Source organism: Musa acuminata, chromosome BXJ2-5 (assembly GCF_036884655.1).
Source record: "Musa acuminata AAA Group cultivar baxijiao chromosome BXJ2-5, Cavendish_Baxijiao_AAA, whole genome shotgun sequence".
Classification (NCBI taxonomy): Eukaryota; Viridiplantae; Streptophyta; class Magnoliopsida; order Zingiberales; family Musaceae; genus Musa; species Musa acuminata.
Window position 1 is genome coordinate 46,461,138 of NC_088342.1, and position 16,432 is coordinate 46,477,569.

At 42.7% G+C, this 16,432-nt stretch overlaps 5 protein-coding genes across 5 annotated transcripts; all 5 read right to left on the reverse strand.

The window, feature by feature from the left end:
• Positions 1-2,592: 2,592 nt before the first annotated feature.
• LOC103986299 (uncharacterized) lies at positions 2,593-4,453 on the reverse strand. The gene is made up of 2 exons (XM_009404259.3): positions 4,213-4,453; positions 2,593-3,023 (listed from the first exon to the last, which is right to left on the reverse strand). Exons 1-2 carry the CDS (start codon positions 4,403-4,405, stop codon positions 2,866-2,868), a joined length of 351 nt encoding a protein of 116 aa, XP_009402534.1. The 5' UTR covers positions 4,406-4,453; the 3' UTR covers positions 2,593-2,865.
• Positions 4,454-5,914: 1,461 nt separating this feature from the next.
• On the reverse strand, positions 5,915-6,490 carry LOC135611619 (ethylene-responsive transcription factor 11-like). The gene has a single exon (XM_065107254.1). The coding sequence runs from the start codon at positions 6,488-6,490 to the stop codon at positions 5,915-5,917; it is 576 nt and encodes a 191-aa protein (XP_064963326.1).
• Positions 6,491-9,726: 3,236 nt separating this feature from the next.
• LOC103986498 (protein DMP7-like) lies at positions 9,727-10,394 on the reverse strand. Its single transcript, XM_009404516.2, has one exon. It carries the CDS (start codon positions 10,392-10,394, stop codon positions 9,747-9,749), a length of 648 nt encoding a protein of 215 aa, XP_009402791.2. The 3' UTR covers positions 9,727-9,746.
• A 1,569-nt stretch (positions 10,395-11,963) lies between these two features.
• LOC103986298 (protein DMP3-like) lies at positions 11,964-12,772 on the reverse strand. Its single transcript, XM_009404258.3, has one exon. The coding sequence runs from the start codon at positions 12,744-12,746 to the stop codon at positions 12,051-12,053; it is 696 nt and encodes a 231-aa protein (XP_009402533.3). The 5' UTR covers positions 12,747-12,772; the 3' UTR covers positions 11,964-12,050.
• A 3,045-nt stretch (positions 12,773-15,817) lies between these two features.
• On the reverse strand, positions 15,818-16,186 carry LOC135611620 (uncharacterized). The gene has a single exon (XM_065107255.1). The coding sequence runs from the start codon at positions 16,184-16,186 to the stop codon at positions 15,818-15,820; it is 369 nt and encodes a 122-aa protein (XP_064963327.1).
• Positions 16,187-16,432: the final 246 nt, after the last annotated feature.

Genomic DNA, 16,432 nt, shown 5'->3' on the forward strand with positions numbered 1-16,432 from the left:
CATTGCTGTGGCTTCCTCTAACCTGCTTCTCCATCTATCCGTAAGCAGTGCGCGTCCATTGAGCGCCAACACCCATGGCGGGTAACCAGCGCGCGTCCATAAAATGTCCGATGTATGTATATATACATATATATACATATATATATATATATATATATATATATGCATGTATACAAAAATGTATATACATGTATCTTCCTATATAAATATGCATACAATATTGTTGTAGATTATTTGTATGCTTAAGAACATGGTCCACTATTTATTCTAAGTCAAAGAATCATGCTATTTTTCCAAGAGTTGATGTTTGATGCACCCCCTATCCCTGATTAAGAGAAAATTGACTTTTGTTGTATCAGGCAGGCTATTCCTTGTCATGCATGTGAATGGAGCAATAAAACAAGAAGGCTATGCAAAGAATAGGACATTTTTTTTATACTTGTGTGCATGACTGCATGTACACTGTGAAAAGTTATTTATTCGAAGTATCAAGCAAATGCGTTATATACCCTTCCATTTTCCCAGCAGAACTGTTACCATTGGACAGCACACCGCAACCTCTTCAGTGGATATAATCAATAACGATGTTGCACTAAAGACAAGAAATACTGCAGTACTAAAGAAAGAAAAATGAGACAAAAGCCATATGCTAACTTTTATGTGAGGATATCGAACACACTCAAATCAGACAAAAACATAGAAACTGTACTTCAAAGCCAAAGACAAAAGCATCAAGGTATAAATTGTGCTTTTCTAATCTGATAACAAAAAAACATAGCATAAAAAGCATAACTAAGGGCTCAAATTATCTTTCCTCATTAAACCAAACAGTCAGGTGCAACAAAAAATGATAGAGCTTCATGTTTCAAAGTCTTACGGTATGGGTTTCATCTTACCGAACATCAATAAGTTGTAAACCATAAATAATAATAATAATGGAGAATCTCTCGATGAATGTTGAATGGTTTGATCGAAAGATTCTAACTATAGGGACAGGATTAGCTCTTTTTTGCTCTTGCCATATGCAATTTGCAATCACCAAATCACAGAGAAAGTACACCCAATTCATATGCAATTTGAATTGGGTATTCCCTCAAGAAAAAGAAACAGCAGGATAGGATAGGCGTTCTAGAATTAGGTATTCCGTAACGAAAGAGAAACCAGCAGCAGGGTGAGATGGTTCTTAGAGAACTGAGTGTTCCATCAAGAAGAAACTGAGGCCGAAACATGACTATATAGTGAAAATGATCGGAAGAAAAATAAACAAACTACTGCAGAAATTCATATACATCAACTGACAAAACCACGATATTAGGTGAATGTAGGAACTGACCTGAATCAGTCATACGAGTAGTATGGGCTCCGCTATAGCAAGAAGTCGAGCCAGCAAATCCCCATGGCAAACCAAATGCCCGAGAACTCCAAATCCACCCTAACCCCTGAATCACTTCACCCAGTTGAGTTCTCTTGAAGACCTCTCCGGATCCGGTGACGGCGGTGGATCAGGTCCTACCGCCATCGCCCTTTCACCGAACACCTTCAAGATCAGGGTTCGCAATAGGAACAAGACGAGCCCCTCGTCATCGCCCTTCCCGGTTAGAGGGCGGTGGACCATCAAGATTAGAAATCTTGTTTACAGTAGGAACTCCCGCCATCGCCCTTTCCCGGGCGAGGACGATGGGCCTTCAAGATTATAAATCTCGTTTACAGTAGGAAGGCATCCGGAGTTCTCGTCAACTAAGAAGAGCCTCACGCCTAAAGCGCGTCCCCGCGCCCCGTCGCGATGGGGATCTCATGCGGGCTCCCGCAGCGCGGTGTTCGACCGGATTTGGTCTATTTGGACCGGTAATAGGTTCGAAATCTTGATTCGACTTCATTGGCCCATCAAATCGGATTCCTCGTACGAACGCAAGGAATCAAAATTTTGGCTGCTAATTGTCCCATTTATGCAATTTTTCGTTCTTTACAGATCATAAGGAGTGTAATCTCACAGCCCAGGAGTGAGAAATGCATTTAAGGTTGGCCTTCTGCGTCTTTGTGCGATTTGGTGACCATAAGACACTTCAATTCGATCCAAATGCAACATGTCACCTTAAAAAAAAAACTAATTACATGTTAATAATATTTAATATTTCGATCCTTATATTTTAAAAAATTATATTAACATCTTTATAATTATAAAAATAAAATATTTAAATCTATTTATTCTGATAATATTATTTTTATCAACGAAAATAAAAAATAAAAAATAATTTTAACATTTCAATTGAGACAGACGATGTCGATGGTGATACATGACAACATTGCTAAAGACCATGGTATTATGGATAAAAAGAACGAGAGATGAGGATAGCTCTATATAAGCATCGATGCAATTGCGACATCGAGGCAAAACGACCCTCATCTCTCGACACTAGGGCCAGCAACATCTCCCCGTTTATCACTACCGACATCATCCGTCATCACCAATTAAAATATTAAAATTATTTTTTTTTATCTTTATTTTTATATTTTTATTAATAAAATTAATAATGTTAAAATAAATGAACCTAAATATTTCAATATCATAATATATAGATGAATGTTAAAATCTGAGAAAGCACACAAGAACACCACAACTACTATTTGGTAATGAAACTAAGCAGAGTCCAATTTACATAGGTCATTATCCACTCAAACAAAATTTGGCTTATAGATGCTGTGTAGAAAAATATGCAGCATACAGTGATTTAATCGATTAAAAATGATTCTGTAAAAGCATCTTATCATCGTCCAAAGAAAGCCTAACCAGAGAGCAACGCAGTGGGGATTGAAATAGAAGTTTGAAACCCCAACCCAACTCCAGATTGCCAATTAAAAGCATAGTTATATCTTGCGTTTGCTGATCTTCCCTTTCCCTTTACCACGTTTCTTGCCTTTTAGCTTTAGTTTCTTCTTTAGCATTTTCTTCCCTATACCACCAATGGGCTTCAGAAGTGACTTGGACTGATCATGAGAACTTCCTCCGTCACCCATTTCAACATCTGTCCAAGAACAATTACATATGACAAGTAAAAGCCCTGTAGAATAGACATAAGCAAACTACCACAAGATACCAGAGAGAGAGACAATTTAGTATAACAACATATTTAACACAACTGTAAACACCCTTAGTGCAAGTCTCCAACTCCATAGGGTATTAAACCATGGCAATAACTTTGATGCAGCCAAACTCAAAGCTTTTGGCACAAGCACACACAAGTTCTGTATTCTAACCTCAAGGATATCAGAGACACCAAAACATCACCGCAAATACATCACCGCAAATACGCTTTTAAATGAAAAAAAAAAATCAGAAACCTTCAACTACTTGAAGAAATTGCAATACAATGTTTTGCTTGCAGCAGAGCTTCTAGTACAGAATTCTGACAACTTAAAATTTCAAGATATAAGAAGATGATCATAGTGTAGCTGCCAGTAGCTAAATTAAAAGATCGAGTTGTTTTTAGCACAGAGGCATCTAGAAAAAGATCAGCATTGTCCACACAAAATGGCTTTTTACAAGCAATCTGATAAAAATATCCAACTGCCCTCGAACCAATTAAATTCATGCATATTATGGAGTTAATAACCCAAAGAAAATACTACATAACCAAAGGAAAATAGGCTGATAAGATACCAATTAAATTCATGCATATTATGTAATCAATAACCCAAGGAAAATAGGCTAATAAGACACCAATTAAATTCATGCATATTATGTAGTCAATAACCCAAGGAAAATAGGCTAATAAGACGCCAATTAAATTCATGCATATTATGTAGTCAATAACCCAAGGAAAATAGGCTAATAAGACACCAAAGGTGAGACAAAAGCATTAGTTTTGCATACGCATATGATAAAGCTAATTTCTTCACTCTAATCTAAAAAATTCAGCACCACAAACCACTAATTTTATGTTTCTTACAGAGCACTTTATGACGACACAAATGTTCACTTTTACCACAAAGAAGTAACATTCAAAGGGATTCATCGAATGGGTTTCCTATTCGCCTCCGAGTGAAGCTATAATCCATCAGGTGCATTTGTTTATGATCAACATGCTGAAGGGAACTGGGGGAGCAAAACATGCATCTTGCGCGAGTGTAATAGGAAATGCAACAAACTAGAGTTGGTTCCGATCGGAAGACTAAGGATCACAGAAGGCGGGTTAAGACGAAATTGGAACTCACCCATGGAGGAGGCTAACTCGGCCGCGGGTTCATCAGAGGCGACGGGGGCTTTGACGGGGAGCTTGGGGGCGGCGAGCGCGGCCTCCTGAGCGGCGAGCTTGGCCGCCTCCTTCTTCTCGTAGAAGGGCTCCGAGATCTCCCTCCTCAACGTGCGCAGCCTCTTCTTCCTCTTCGACCGCAGCGACTTCGCCATTTGCTCCCGGGGCTCGATTAGGGTTTCCTCTTCGACGGACCTCGGCGGCGGGAGTGGACTCTCTCATATAGTAGCATCGATCACGTGCGACGCAGTTGAGACACCTTATCACTGATGGACGGTCGGGATTACTTTATTTTACCGACCGATCCCGTCACCCGTCACTATATTATAATTATGATTTAATATAATTTTATGACATCATAATACGATGTTGTCAACAATCTTCTTACTAAGTTATTATAAAAAGCAGACTGACGTAATTAATGAGTTGCCAATTCATGTGACCGAGTCAATTAGGAATTTTGGCAATGTGAATCACAAGTTGTCAGTCATACAAGAAGTGGTCATCAAATCGTGCGTGACCTTGGAATATACCTCGGAGGCATTTAGTCATTATGTAACACGACTCAATCATGACTAGGAATAGCAATCTTATTCATTTAAATATTCGAGTTTTATTTATTTATTTTTTTTGTTTGATAAGACGAAATATTTCCTGGCAGTTAGATTGGTTCGCACAGATCTCAAAGCACCCTCTGACGTAGATTTGCCCCCCCTTCCCCCTTTTGCTGATGCAATCGACAGACACGTGGCTCGCTCTCATTAACGGATCGCGTCCTTGACAGCATGCGATTCGCGAACTCATTCGTTCGATGTGATGCCAATTCTAAGGTCCACGGCACGCAGGAAAGAATACTAAGAGACACGTGGCGGTAGATCCAATAGCTGCAGCACCTACAAGGTGAGATTGTACTTACCAGTACCAGTCACGTGCATTGAACGGTACTACGATCTTATCCGATTGCTCACAGAAAACTGTAATAACGACGTTTGTGTAAATAACTTCTTAGCCGTGGCCTCAGGGCCCACGCGGCTTGGTTCGAGTCCGGATGACAGATCGCTATTTCCTTCAGGAATAGGCTCCTTGCCGACGCGCCCGTAGAGAAGCGCCTCGTCTTCGTCCCTGCACGCAGGTCGGGTCGGGATGCTCGACCCGACCCCTCTGATGATTAAGTTAGACGATGATTGTCACCCCCCCTTTTTTTCGTTTAGAATGCAAGGGTCTTTATAGGGGAGTTCGGTGTTACCTGATGTGCCTGCTCGCAGGGGGTATGATCGTACCTTCTGATGACGTCTGACATCGCTATTGGCGTGACGTACGGAATCGAGCCTGAACGGTCGTTAATGGGCCTCGATTGGTATTACGACCCGTGTCAGCCACGCGTTGTCAGTCCGACATGGATGCCGAGCGTCAGCGAGCGTCATGCAAGTCTTATCGTAATTATCACCCTCATCGAATGACATGGTAATTCATCAATTACACGTGGCTAAACTTTTTAGTGGGATAGCATAAGTAAAATGAGTAGTAAATATAACACTGAGTTGGATGTCTTTGTCTGATTCACTTTCTCAGTGCAAAAAGAAAAAGGAAAATTACATCGAGAAATATTGTCTGTGTGTGTGTGTGTATAGGTAAATTTTCGGATCTAACCCCGGGCGTTTGGATCAGACCACCTCGGATGGAGGAGACAGGTTGAGATCGACGTCGAAGGGAAGCCTCATAGTCGGCTCCGCCGGCGAGACCGAATCCGACGCACTCTGTAAACGGTCACAGACACTCATCCCGGTCAAGGCCGTTGCTCGGCCCAACGCGAGACAGTGGTGGCTCACCGTCGCCTCCCGCGCGGAGGAGGCCGGACGGTGAGGGAAGGAGAACCTGGCGGACGCGTGGCCGAGCTCGAGATCGAGCGGCAGGAGAGCGGTGACGGCACCGGCCTTCGGGGAGGGGGTGGAGGACTCGGCGTTGCTGTTGCTGGGGCTGGAGGGGACGGATCCGGCGACGACAGGGGCGTAGAGAGGGCCGGGGTAGGCGAAGTTGGTCTTGGCCTTGGTGCCGCGGAACCGGAGGGCGGCGGCGTCGTAGGCGCGCGCCGCCTCCTCGGCGGTGTCGAATGTGCCGAGCCACACGCGGCTCCTCTTGGCAGGGTCGCGGATCTCCGCCGCGAACCGCCCCCATCGCCGCTTCCTCACACCTCGGAACCGCGTCTCCCGCAGCTCTCCCCTCGCCGCACTCGGAGACATCGCAAGAACCGCAACCCTCTCTACTGCTTTCCCAGGATTCAGCTTAATGGCCACGGAAAGAGAACGCGAGCTGGCGGGCAAGACTCAGCTGAGGTCACATATATATAAAGAACGCGAGAGCGCGATGGCCAAACGGAATAAAAGTAATAATAAATGGGCAGCTCGACCGACCTTAGCCGCGCGTCGCGCGTCGCGCTCTTGCAATCGTGCTGCTCAAGACAACAAGCCATGGCGTCAGCTAAAATCATCTTTCGGAAAGGAAGAGAAGGGAATAACAGTTAAATTACTCTTTAAACCTTAATAAAAATTTAAAATCGGCCGCAAAATCATCTTTCGGAAAGGAAGAGAAGGGAATAACCATTAAATTACTCTTTAAACCTTAACAAAAAAATTAAAATCGGCTTGGCGGCGGCGTCGAAGCCGCCGTCATGCAGTGTCGCTGTTGTGCTTACACGGTGGCGTTGACTCAGATCGGCTTCGTCTTCGGCTTCGCTCCGTCCCGGCCGCAACCGCGCTTCGTGAAGTCCGCGTTAGTGGCGGTAGCCGAGGCCGCGGCCGCGGCCGCGTGTGCTGGGCATGGTAAACCAACAAGGCGGTCTGGAAACACATTGACTGCGAATCTCACCGCGGCGGTCTTGAGCAACGCCGAGTCCATCTGCACGCGCGCAGTTCCAAGGAGATTCTTCTTGCCCTCCTTCGACGAGAAGACCACCGACCTGACGCCGCAGTCCCACATCCGGACTCGAATCAGAGACGTCAGCGAATGGTTCCCATACGTAACTCTCGATGCACTCTTGTCCTCGTTTGCGTTAATGTCCATCTTGTTATAATCAAGAATATAATTGCCGGGTGAGTTCTTTGCCTGCCAGAGTTGTATTTTCTCTACTGCGTTTTGATGTTATTCATCTTGGAAATTTATGCTGAAAAGAAAGTAATTTGCTGCTTGGATGATCCAATTTTACATAGATTTCTCACAATTGCTAATTTATATCATGTCTTCCTTCTTTATTTTTCCTTTTCTTTTAATAGTTATTCTTTCTCCCTGATGCCAAGATTCCCTCCAACAAAATCAAAACTTGGCGTTGACCGGGAAAAAGCGGACCGTACCGGACCGGACCGAGCTAATTTCAGATGGACCGTGTCTGAATCAAGTTTGCGTGACGCCGTCGTCACGAATCGATGGTTCCACCACAAAGGGTTGCCGCTGGCCGCCCCAGTGCCTCGCCTTCCTGAGTCGCCGCGGCAGCAGCCTCGTCCCCGCCATCCGATCCGATCCGATGCAATCGGAGCCCTCCGTCTTCCCGACGCGCGTGGAAGAGCTCCGGCCGCTGGATCCGCACCTCGGTCAAGATCAGCCGCCCGGCCCTCCGCTCGGCCCGCATGAACGCGCTCCGCTGCCCGTCGCCCTCCGCAAGCCACCACAACAAAGGCAGGCCCTCGTTGTTGTGGCCGCACCTGATGGCGATGCCAGGTGTGGTCACGACAACGACTGGGGTAGCAACGAAGACGTCACACGTCGTACAGCGAACGACCGTATAGCGGACGGAGAGGTGAGTCCGACAAAGAAGCGAGTCCGATGGGAAAGAGTTCCTCCTTCTCTACTCTACAAAGACAAGGGATGTAATGAATGATAGACTTCGATGGCCGTGGAGTCTCGCTCGTCTCACTTGCTCTGATACCATGTTGGAAAGAATAAAAGACAAAGAATTATTGAAGAAGCTGTTTAACATATTCTCCCCCTATTTATACAGATTAAAAGAGAGGATTTCCCTGATACCTGACACCACGCTCCGCTGCCCGTCGCCCTCCGCAAGCCACCACAACAACGACGGGAACTGTTCCTTATATATATATATGTGTGCGTGGGTGTGTGACCTCTCGCAACACGTACACATAATTTATGAATGATGTACACAAACAAAAAACAGAGGTATTTTTATTTTGATAACTATGATACTTTATGGTGTCAAAAAATATTGTGGCACTCATGTACGGACCTTCATTTGTTAAAGCAATCATAGGCCCGCGAGGCCCCAAAGTAGAGGAAGGTTCCTCAGCTATAGTTACACGTGTCCACAATGCCACCAGTATAATATTTGGCATCGATTCTCTAATTTTGAGAATTTATTGTAAAAGTCCTCTAGTAACGTGAGAATCTTATTTTATTCTTCTCTCTATCGGATCCATTTTCGTCTTCTATTATATACATCATCATCATCATTGTACCATCATTGTCACTATTCTCTTATCGGAGTCGTCACTCATGGTCCTCGTGTGAGACCATTGATGTCACCGGAGACATCCTTAACGTTCGTCATTTTAAAAATTTATTATAAATGTCCTATAATCATGTGAGAATATTATTTTATTCTTCTCTTTATCGGATCCACTTTCACCTTCTTCTTCCTACACCACCATCATTGTTATGCTCGTATCGAAATCATCACCCATAGTCTTAGTGTGAGGGTCATTGATGCCTCTATGAACACTGTTGGCATCGTTAGTCATTTTCAAAATTTGTTATAAATGTCCTATAATAATGTGAGAATATTATTTTATTCATCTCTCTATCGATTTCACTTTTATCTTTTTCTTCTTATACTGCTAGCATCACTATACCCTCATGGGAGTCGTCCACCCACAGTCATTTTGCGAAGGTCATTGATGTCTCTATAGATACTATTGTCCTTCCCCCCTCCCCTCTCGGTGGGCATGACACGTAAAAGCAAGATAGGCAAGATCAATGACGGTAGTAGTAACAACCCTTGCACCTTCCTCATGCGGAGAGTTGTGAGCGATGAATTTGATAAGATGGAGAGAAGGGGAGGCAACGATTAGAGTCTAATGATAATGATAATGAGGCCTACAATGCCTCCATCCACAACTACACTTGCGTCATGGGTGATGAGCGACTATTAGGGAGTGAAGGAGAACAATCGACTAAACAAAGACATCACTAGGCGATCAGGGGTTGGGTGGAGTGTAATGGTCAATAGGAATATAATGATCATTCTAAAAAAAACATGTTCTATCAGATTTTTCTCTAATTTAGACATTATTTGAAATTTTTTCAAAATATTTTTCACAATTAAGCACAATTAAACATACAATAACACTATATATATATATATATATATATATATATATATATATATATATATATATATATATATATATATATATATATATATTACGATTACAGCACAATTAAGCATACAAGAATAAGGATTCCACTGTATAACAACATAGAGCAAATTTACCGTGACGTGGGTGTCACGTTTGTGTATCCGATGCCCTTGCGGGAGGTGGGGAAGAGCATGAACACCAGCGTCGACACCACCCCTGCACCGAGCGGCAGATTCACGAGGAGCTCCCTCGCGTTCGTTCCCGAGTCCGGGAACAAGCAGTGCTGAACCATGGCGTCGCTGAAGGCTAACGTCAGGAACACCAGCACGGCGAAGACAGCATGCACGCAGTCCAGCGGCCGCAGCCGGTACTCCTCCAGGTCGCCGAACACCCGCCTCCGCTCCTCCTCGTTCGCCCCGTTGCGGTTGAAGACGTAGAGGCCCCGCAGCGTGGCGACCCCGTAGTAGAGCTTGTTGTCGGCGCCGACGAGGCTGTCGGTGATCGAGAAGAAGGCGCAGGAGACGGCGCTGAGGGCGATGAGAACGCAGGTGAGTTCCCGATTGGTGGCGTAGCACTCGCCTCGGCGGGTGAAGGATGGGGAGAGGGATTGGAAGGCCAGTACGGTGGCGGTCGGCAGGAGCTGCGCGAGGTTCGACGCCGTCGATAGGGTCTTGTCGACCACCCAGCTGCTTTGCTTCGGATGAGGACTCGCACGTGCAGCATGCCCTTCCTGCATCTCCGAGCTCTCGGGTATACGAGCAACCCAAGAAGCGGCCATTGCTGGTTGAAGTCGGAGAGACGAAGAAATGTTGGAGTTCTATGGCATTCAAAGTGCAACGTGGCCAGTAAGACTGTACAAATAAATGTTGTGGTGAAGAACACATTGAAATCAAAGATAAAAAAGAACAAACCAATAAGATAATACAAAAGATTACCTGTATCTACGGGACAAGACTAATAACCTCTTTTAAGATCATCAAAATATATTTTGGTCACCAAAATCTTGAAATATATAAGGTATTTATAGAATAGATGAATCCTAAGAATTCCTAATTCTTAAATAATTTAATGTTTTTTTATTAGATTATATAATTTTATTTTTTTGAGTAATAAATATTATAAATCTAATTGAATTTATAATTATAGGTTACTAAATAAAAGGTTAATTATGATACGACTGACTCTTTTAATTACTTATAGTACCTTCTACGTATGATAACATACATAATAAAGATTACATATATTTTAAGAATTCAAAAGTCGAAAGGTTTTTGTGAATAGAAAGTTACGTACATCTAAATTTTAATCTATGATTATTTGAATTTAATTTTTGATATTAATTTTTTTTATATAACATAAATATGATTATATTTTTTATGCTTATAATTTTAGAATGAAAAAGAGGATCTGATCACCAGAAAGAAGATGGCGACGGAACAAAAAGAAAGAAAGATTAGTGGCAATGCATGCATGCATGCGCTTTGTTTTCTCTGTGCGTGAATGATGTGGATGGCGTTAAAGGATATCCTTTGAGTATGATTCGGAGTAGACCGTATGGAGGAGAAGAAGGAAGAAATGATGCTACAGCTGAGGAAAAATGTGCAGCAAAGGAGAAGCAAAGGAGAAAGATGTAACAGAGGGGTAGGTATAGTAGAGGAGATAGCTGCAGCGAGGAGCAGTGATACTATAGCAAATGAGGTAGCTATAATAGAGGAGGTAGTTGCAAAGATGCTGCAGTAGAGGAGGAAATATGCAGCAGCTATTTGGTGGAGAAATATGCAACAATTTGGTAGAGAAATTTGCAATGATTAGCTCCGGTTCATCATTTGCAAATCGAAATTAGGAGATCATTTGTTCCGTACCTTCGGTTAACTATTTATTAAGCCGGTGGAATGGACATATTTATCGAGTATTTTTTTTTTTTTTTTCTAACTGCTTTGAAATCCAAACGAAATTGGGGATTATTTATTTGTTCCCTAAATTAGTCCCTTCAGTTAGATTTGATCATTTAGATTTTTTTTTTTAGAATCTTACTATTTACGATCTTTTTACTGTTCAAAATCTCTTATTATAGATAAATAATTAAAATAATAATAAAACTATTATTTTACACTTTAGTATTATCCAATTTATTATTATTATTTCTTTTTCTTCCCAATAACCCCCTCCCATATTGTATGTATCCCGCTTTCCATCCCCGCTGCTGTTGATACAGCCACCGTCGACACCACTGGCCGTCATCGCCGGTGCTGCTTGACGCCGCAACAAGACGATTGTAAATAACAAAAAGGGGGTCACAAATAATAATCTGTTTTTCTTATTATATTTATGCATATATAATACATAAAAGTGCATACAATTACAGTTTAATCGATCATACGAGAACAAGGATTCACCTACGCGATCATAATGGAAAAACCAACATGTAGCAAATCTACTGTGAAGTGGGTGCCGTGTTAGTGTATCCGATCCCCTTGCGAGAGGTGGGGAAGACGATGAACACCAGCGTCGACACCACCCCTGCGCCGAGCGGCAGGTTCACGAGCAGCTCCCTCGCGTTCGGTCCCGCGTCCGGGAACAAGCAGTGCTGAACCATGGCGTCGCCGAAGGCTATCGTCAGGAACACCAGCACGGTGAAGACGGCATGCACGTAGTCCAGCGGCCGCAGCCGGTACTCCTCCAGGTCGCCCAACACCCGCCTCCGCACCTCCTCGTCCGCCCCGTTGTAGTTGAAGACGTAGAGGCTCCGCAGCGTGGCGACGCCGTAGTAGAGCCTGTTGTCGGCGCCGACGAGGCTGTCGGTGATCGAGAAGAAGACGCAGGAGACGGCGTTGAGGGCGATGAGGACGGAGATGAGGCACCTGTTGGAGGCGTAGCACGCGCCTCCGCGGGTGAAGGATGGGGCGAGGGCTTGGAAGGTCAGCACGGTGCCGGTCGGCAGGAGCTGCGCGAGGTTCGCCGCCGTCGACAGGGTCTTGTCCATCACCAGCGTGGTCGGCGTCGGCGGAGGACTCGCGCGTGCGGCATGCCCTTCCTCCGTCTCCCTGATCTCGGGCATACGAGTAGATGAAGAAGCGGCCATCGCTGGTTTACGTCGGAGAGGCGAAGGAACGTTGCGGTGCTGTGACATTTTTAAGTGCAATAAGACCGGCAAGACTATACGATGAAATCAGCAATAAAAGAACACACCAAAAAAGTCAAATGTATGATTACCAATTCTCACACGATCTCCTCAGATCCACTCGAGCAGGTCTTAAAAGCATCAGACTGTGTATTGTTTATGCATTTCCATCACCAAAATCTCGATGTAAGGCATGCATTCCATCACCAAACGATTGAAGTTATTTTAGGACTAAAAATACTTATCGGAGCTAATAATAATACGTAATAGTTTCTTCCTTAGATCAGACACACGTTATGATGTAATTTGATGCCATCAATGCGGGAGAAGATTGATGGCATCGCCATGCATGCGCTTTGTTTTCTACGTGCTTGAATGATGTGTGACTGGCAGAAATATTTTGATATTAAGATAAAGATTAGCAGTGCAACTTTACACCCAATGATCAATTTCTTTAACGTTCCTCCTTCGTGTTGTTCATCTTCAACGCTCGACCGACTGCATCTACCTCTCTATTTATATGTTCTTTCCCAACACTCGACCGAGTGAGGCATCACCAATGATGGATTTGACTTGGCTAATTGGTGGTGATATGATATGATATGCAACGAGAGACGGAGACTTGATGGATAAGGAAGCCATCCGCTATGTTGCGTGTGGTGATGTGGATGGCATCGCGAGGTGAGATAGAAGAAGAAGAAGAAGAAGAAGAGGAAGGGCATAAGACTCGGCAGAGTCTGACGTTGTGAAGATGATGACAGAAGAAGCAATAATGAGATGGCGTGTTTGGGTTAGTGAAAGTAATATTGGTGATGGCCAATCTGATGCATTTCGTGCAGTCTTATTTTTTTGGGGTTGAGAGTAATGAATGATGCATCAACCAAATCTGACATTGATGGATTGATTCCCAAGTTGCATTGCCAGACTCAGAAGGATGAATTGAACGATAGGAGAACATTTTGTGCAAGTCGAGTTTTATTGCCACCACATGATGATGTGTGGATGTGACTTTTGATGAATCAAAACACATTCTTATTCGTGTCTTTCTTTTTTTTTATAGGATTTGATGATGACTGAAATTTAAAATGCATCTTGCGGTTGAACTCACTCCACCTCCTCTCCTCTGTCTCTTACTTGTATCTACATTATTATTATTATTATTATTATTATTATTACTATTACTATTATATTGTATATATTGTTTTGGTAACTCTCGTATGATAACAATCTACGATACGAACAATTTTTATTCTAGAATCGACGATTCTGATTCTATTAAGAGGTTTTAGACGATTTTGACTTTGATTTTGTCAAACTTGAAATGGAAACGGAACCAATTCTAGACAATTTTGATTCCAAACTAGAATCATCTATCTTAATTTTAATGTTTTTATTTTAATTTTTTTAATAAAAATACCTCTCTTGTCACTTATTAAGATATAAAGGAATAAATTTGAGGGGCATATGATCATTTAGATTTTTTATTTTTTCGATCGATTCAAATCAAATTGACATTATCGATTTTGATTCTAGATCTCAAGAAATGAAACGAAGCCCAAGAACTCAATTCCAACTTAGTTTAGAATAGTTAATCTATTGATGGGGAAAAATCAGAATACTCACACTTAATGGGATAAGGATTGGAAGAATAAATGATTATGAAGACGAAAAAGAGGACATTTTCTATTACTAGTCCCTATTTCATTTATATTATTATATTTTATATATAATATATATTTATTAATAATAATATAAAAAATATACATATTTGATAATTGAATTCAATACCTATCACTTCGCTATCTCAACATTAGATTTGAGAGGCACATTGCATGAATTATTTGGATTATCAATTATACTCTAATTTACACAAATTATACGTCATTCGAAAGATGTATCAATATAATTTTAGATAAATTAAGTTTTGTATGATTTGGAGTTTTGAACAAGGAGTTATAAACAATTTAGTAACCAAAGGTCAGAGAATATTATCTCTATTTTATATAATTCAATAGCATTTATACTTCAAATCTTTCAAATCAGCTATACATAATAAGATTTATGAGTCTAGTTTATAATAAATCATGTTTTATGTAAATCATAATTTTCAACGGAGAGTTATAAGCAAGAGAGCACTTAAATGTCAAAATCAATAATCTCTATTTTATAGATTTTGTATGATCAATTGAAATAACAGTTTGGGTAGATAATTAAATAAAGAATTATGAGTATATTTTCGGATGAATTTGATTTTTTTCTAAATCAAAAATCGATGCAGAAAGTTATTGCTAGAATAATATAGAAATATCAAATTTTAAAAAAAATTAGATTCACAGTTTTATTATCAAACAATAGAAATATCATGTTCATATAAATTATATATTCAAAAATTTTATAAGTAAAATAATAAATAAAATAAAATAAAAATATTTCATCAAAAGTTCAACATCTTAATAAATATTTGCCTCTTGCACCTTATTCCAAATATTTCATCAAAAGTTCAGCATCTTTACAATTATTATTATTATTATTATTATTATTATTTACTTTTGTTAATAATTTTATTTTTTTCTCAAATAAAATGGATTAATCATGAGAGAATACAGAGAAACAACGTGTTCGTCTAAGCCACGAGAACTTTACGTTTTTGCCCCCACCCAAAAGATCAGATTGACGACGAAGGATGAGATGGAGATGGGGATGGGGATGGGGATGGGAACGCAACTTCCAAACAACCACCGGAGATGGACACAGAAGCTCCTCGATTCGGTTTGCTGCTTCGTCTTCCCCATTCGGAATCCACCGATACTGCTGCTGGTCACTGAAGATATGATTCTTTGATTTATTGACAGCCACTGAACAACAACTCTGATGAATTCGGTATCATCTACCCACATAAATCACAACACAGCATTGAAGCCACCTACCACTGCACCTAATCTTCCATTCCTTCCTCAAAAGTCACTTCTTTCCTTCTCCGTCCTTCAAAAAAATCGACGGTAGGCCTTCGACCTGACTCGAAGAAGCACGGCGAAAAGGGCCGAAGAGAGAAGCTATCAGCTTCCGACTGCACTTCTTTCCTACTCAAGCCGAAGCATTCGCCTCAGCGCCACGGTGGCCAAGTACTCCCCCACCGCCGGCGCGTCCTTCTTCAAGGAGAACCTCGGCAGCGGCAGCGCGCTCGGGGAGGGCGAGTTCGAGAAGCCCGTCCCTGCGTACACCTGCGCCGCTGCCTCTCCCCTCTTCGGCATCTCGCCGCCTTTCCTGCCCATCCGGCGGTCTCCGCCGGCGGAGTCGGCTCTCTTGGTCGGCTTCGCCCACCGCTCGCGCTGCTTCCTGCCCTCCGGCGGAGGCCGGCGGTGGGAGACCGGACTGGGTTTCCGGCGGGGGGCGAGGGCGGGGATGGGCGCTTCGAGGAAGTCATGGGGTCGCAACACCCGGGTGGCCATGGCGGTGGATGGCAAGCAAAGACTGAAGCTTTTTGAGCGCTGGAGGAGGAGCAGGGAGGGATTATAAGGAGGCGGAGGAGGAAGGAAGGAAGGAAGCAGGGGATTGAAGGCATCACGAGGCGACTTCGACGATGGTTCTTTGGAGTGGTTAGAACGAACTCATCGAAGCCATGTGGTGGGGGTTGGAAGCAGTCCAACTCTGCGGTCCGGTCAACCCGCGTCGACGTAACGGTGGCCCGTTTGGTC

Bases quoted from the DNA above. Each gene is read 5' to 3' on its own strand.
- LOC135611620 (XM_065107255.1), bottom strand. From the start codon at position 16,186: ATGGCCACCCGGGTGTTGCGACCCCATGACTTCCTCGAAGCGCCCATC.
- LOC103986298 (XM_009404258.3), bottom strand. From the start codon at position 12,746: ATGTCACAGCACCGCAACGTTCCTTCGCCTCTCCGACGTAAACCAGCG.
- LOC135611619 (XM_065107254.1), bottom strand. From the start codon at position 6,490: ATGTCTCCGAGTGCGGCGAGGGGAGAGCTGCGGGAGACGCGGTTCCGA.
- LOC103986498 (XM_009404516.2), bottom strand. From the start codon at position 10,394: ATGGCCGCTTCTTGGGTTGCTCGTATACCCGAGAGCTCGGAGATGCAG.
- LOC103986299 (XM_009404259.3), bottom strand. From the start codon at position 4,405: ATGGCGAAGTCGCTGCGGTCGAAGAGGAAGAAGAGGCTGCGCACGTTG. The intron at 3,024-4,212 runs GTGAGTTCCAAT...GTTCTTGGACAG, and splicing joins CGAGTTAGCCTCCTCCATGG to ATGTTGAAATGGGTGACGGA.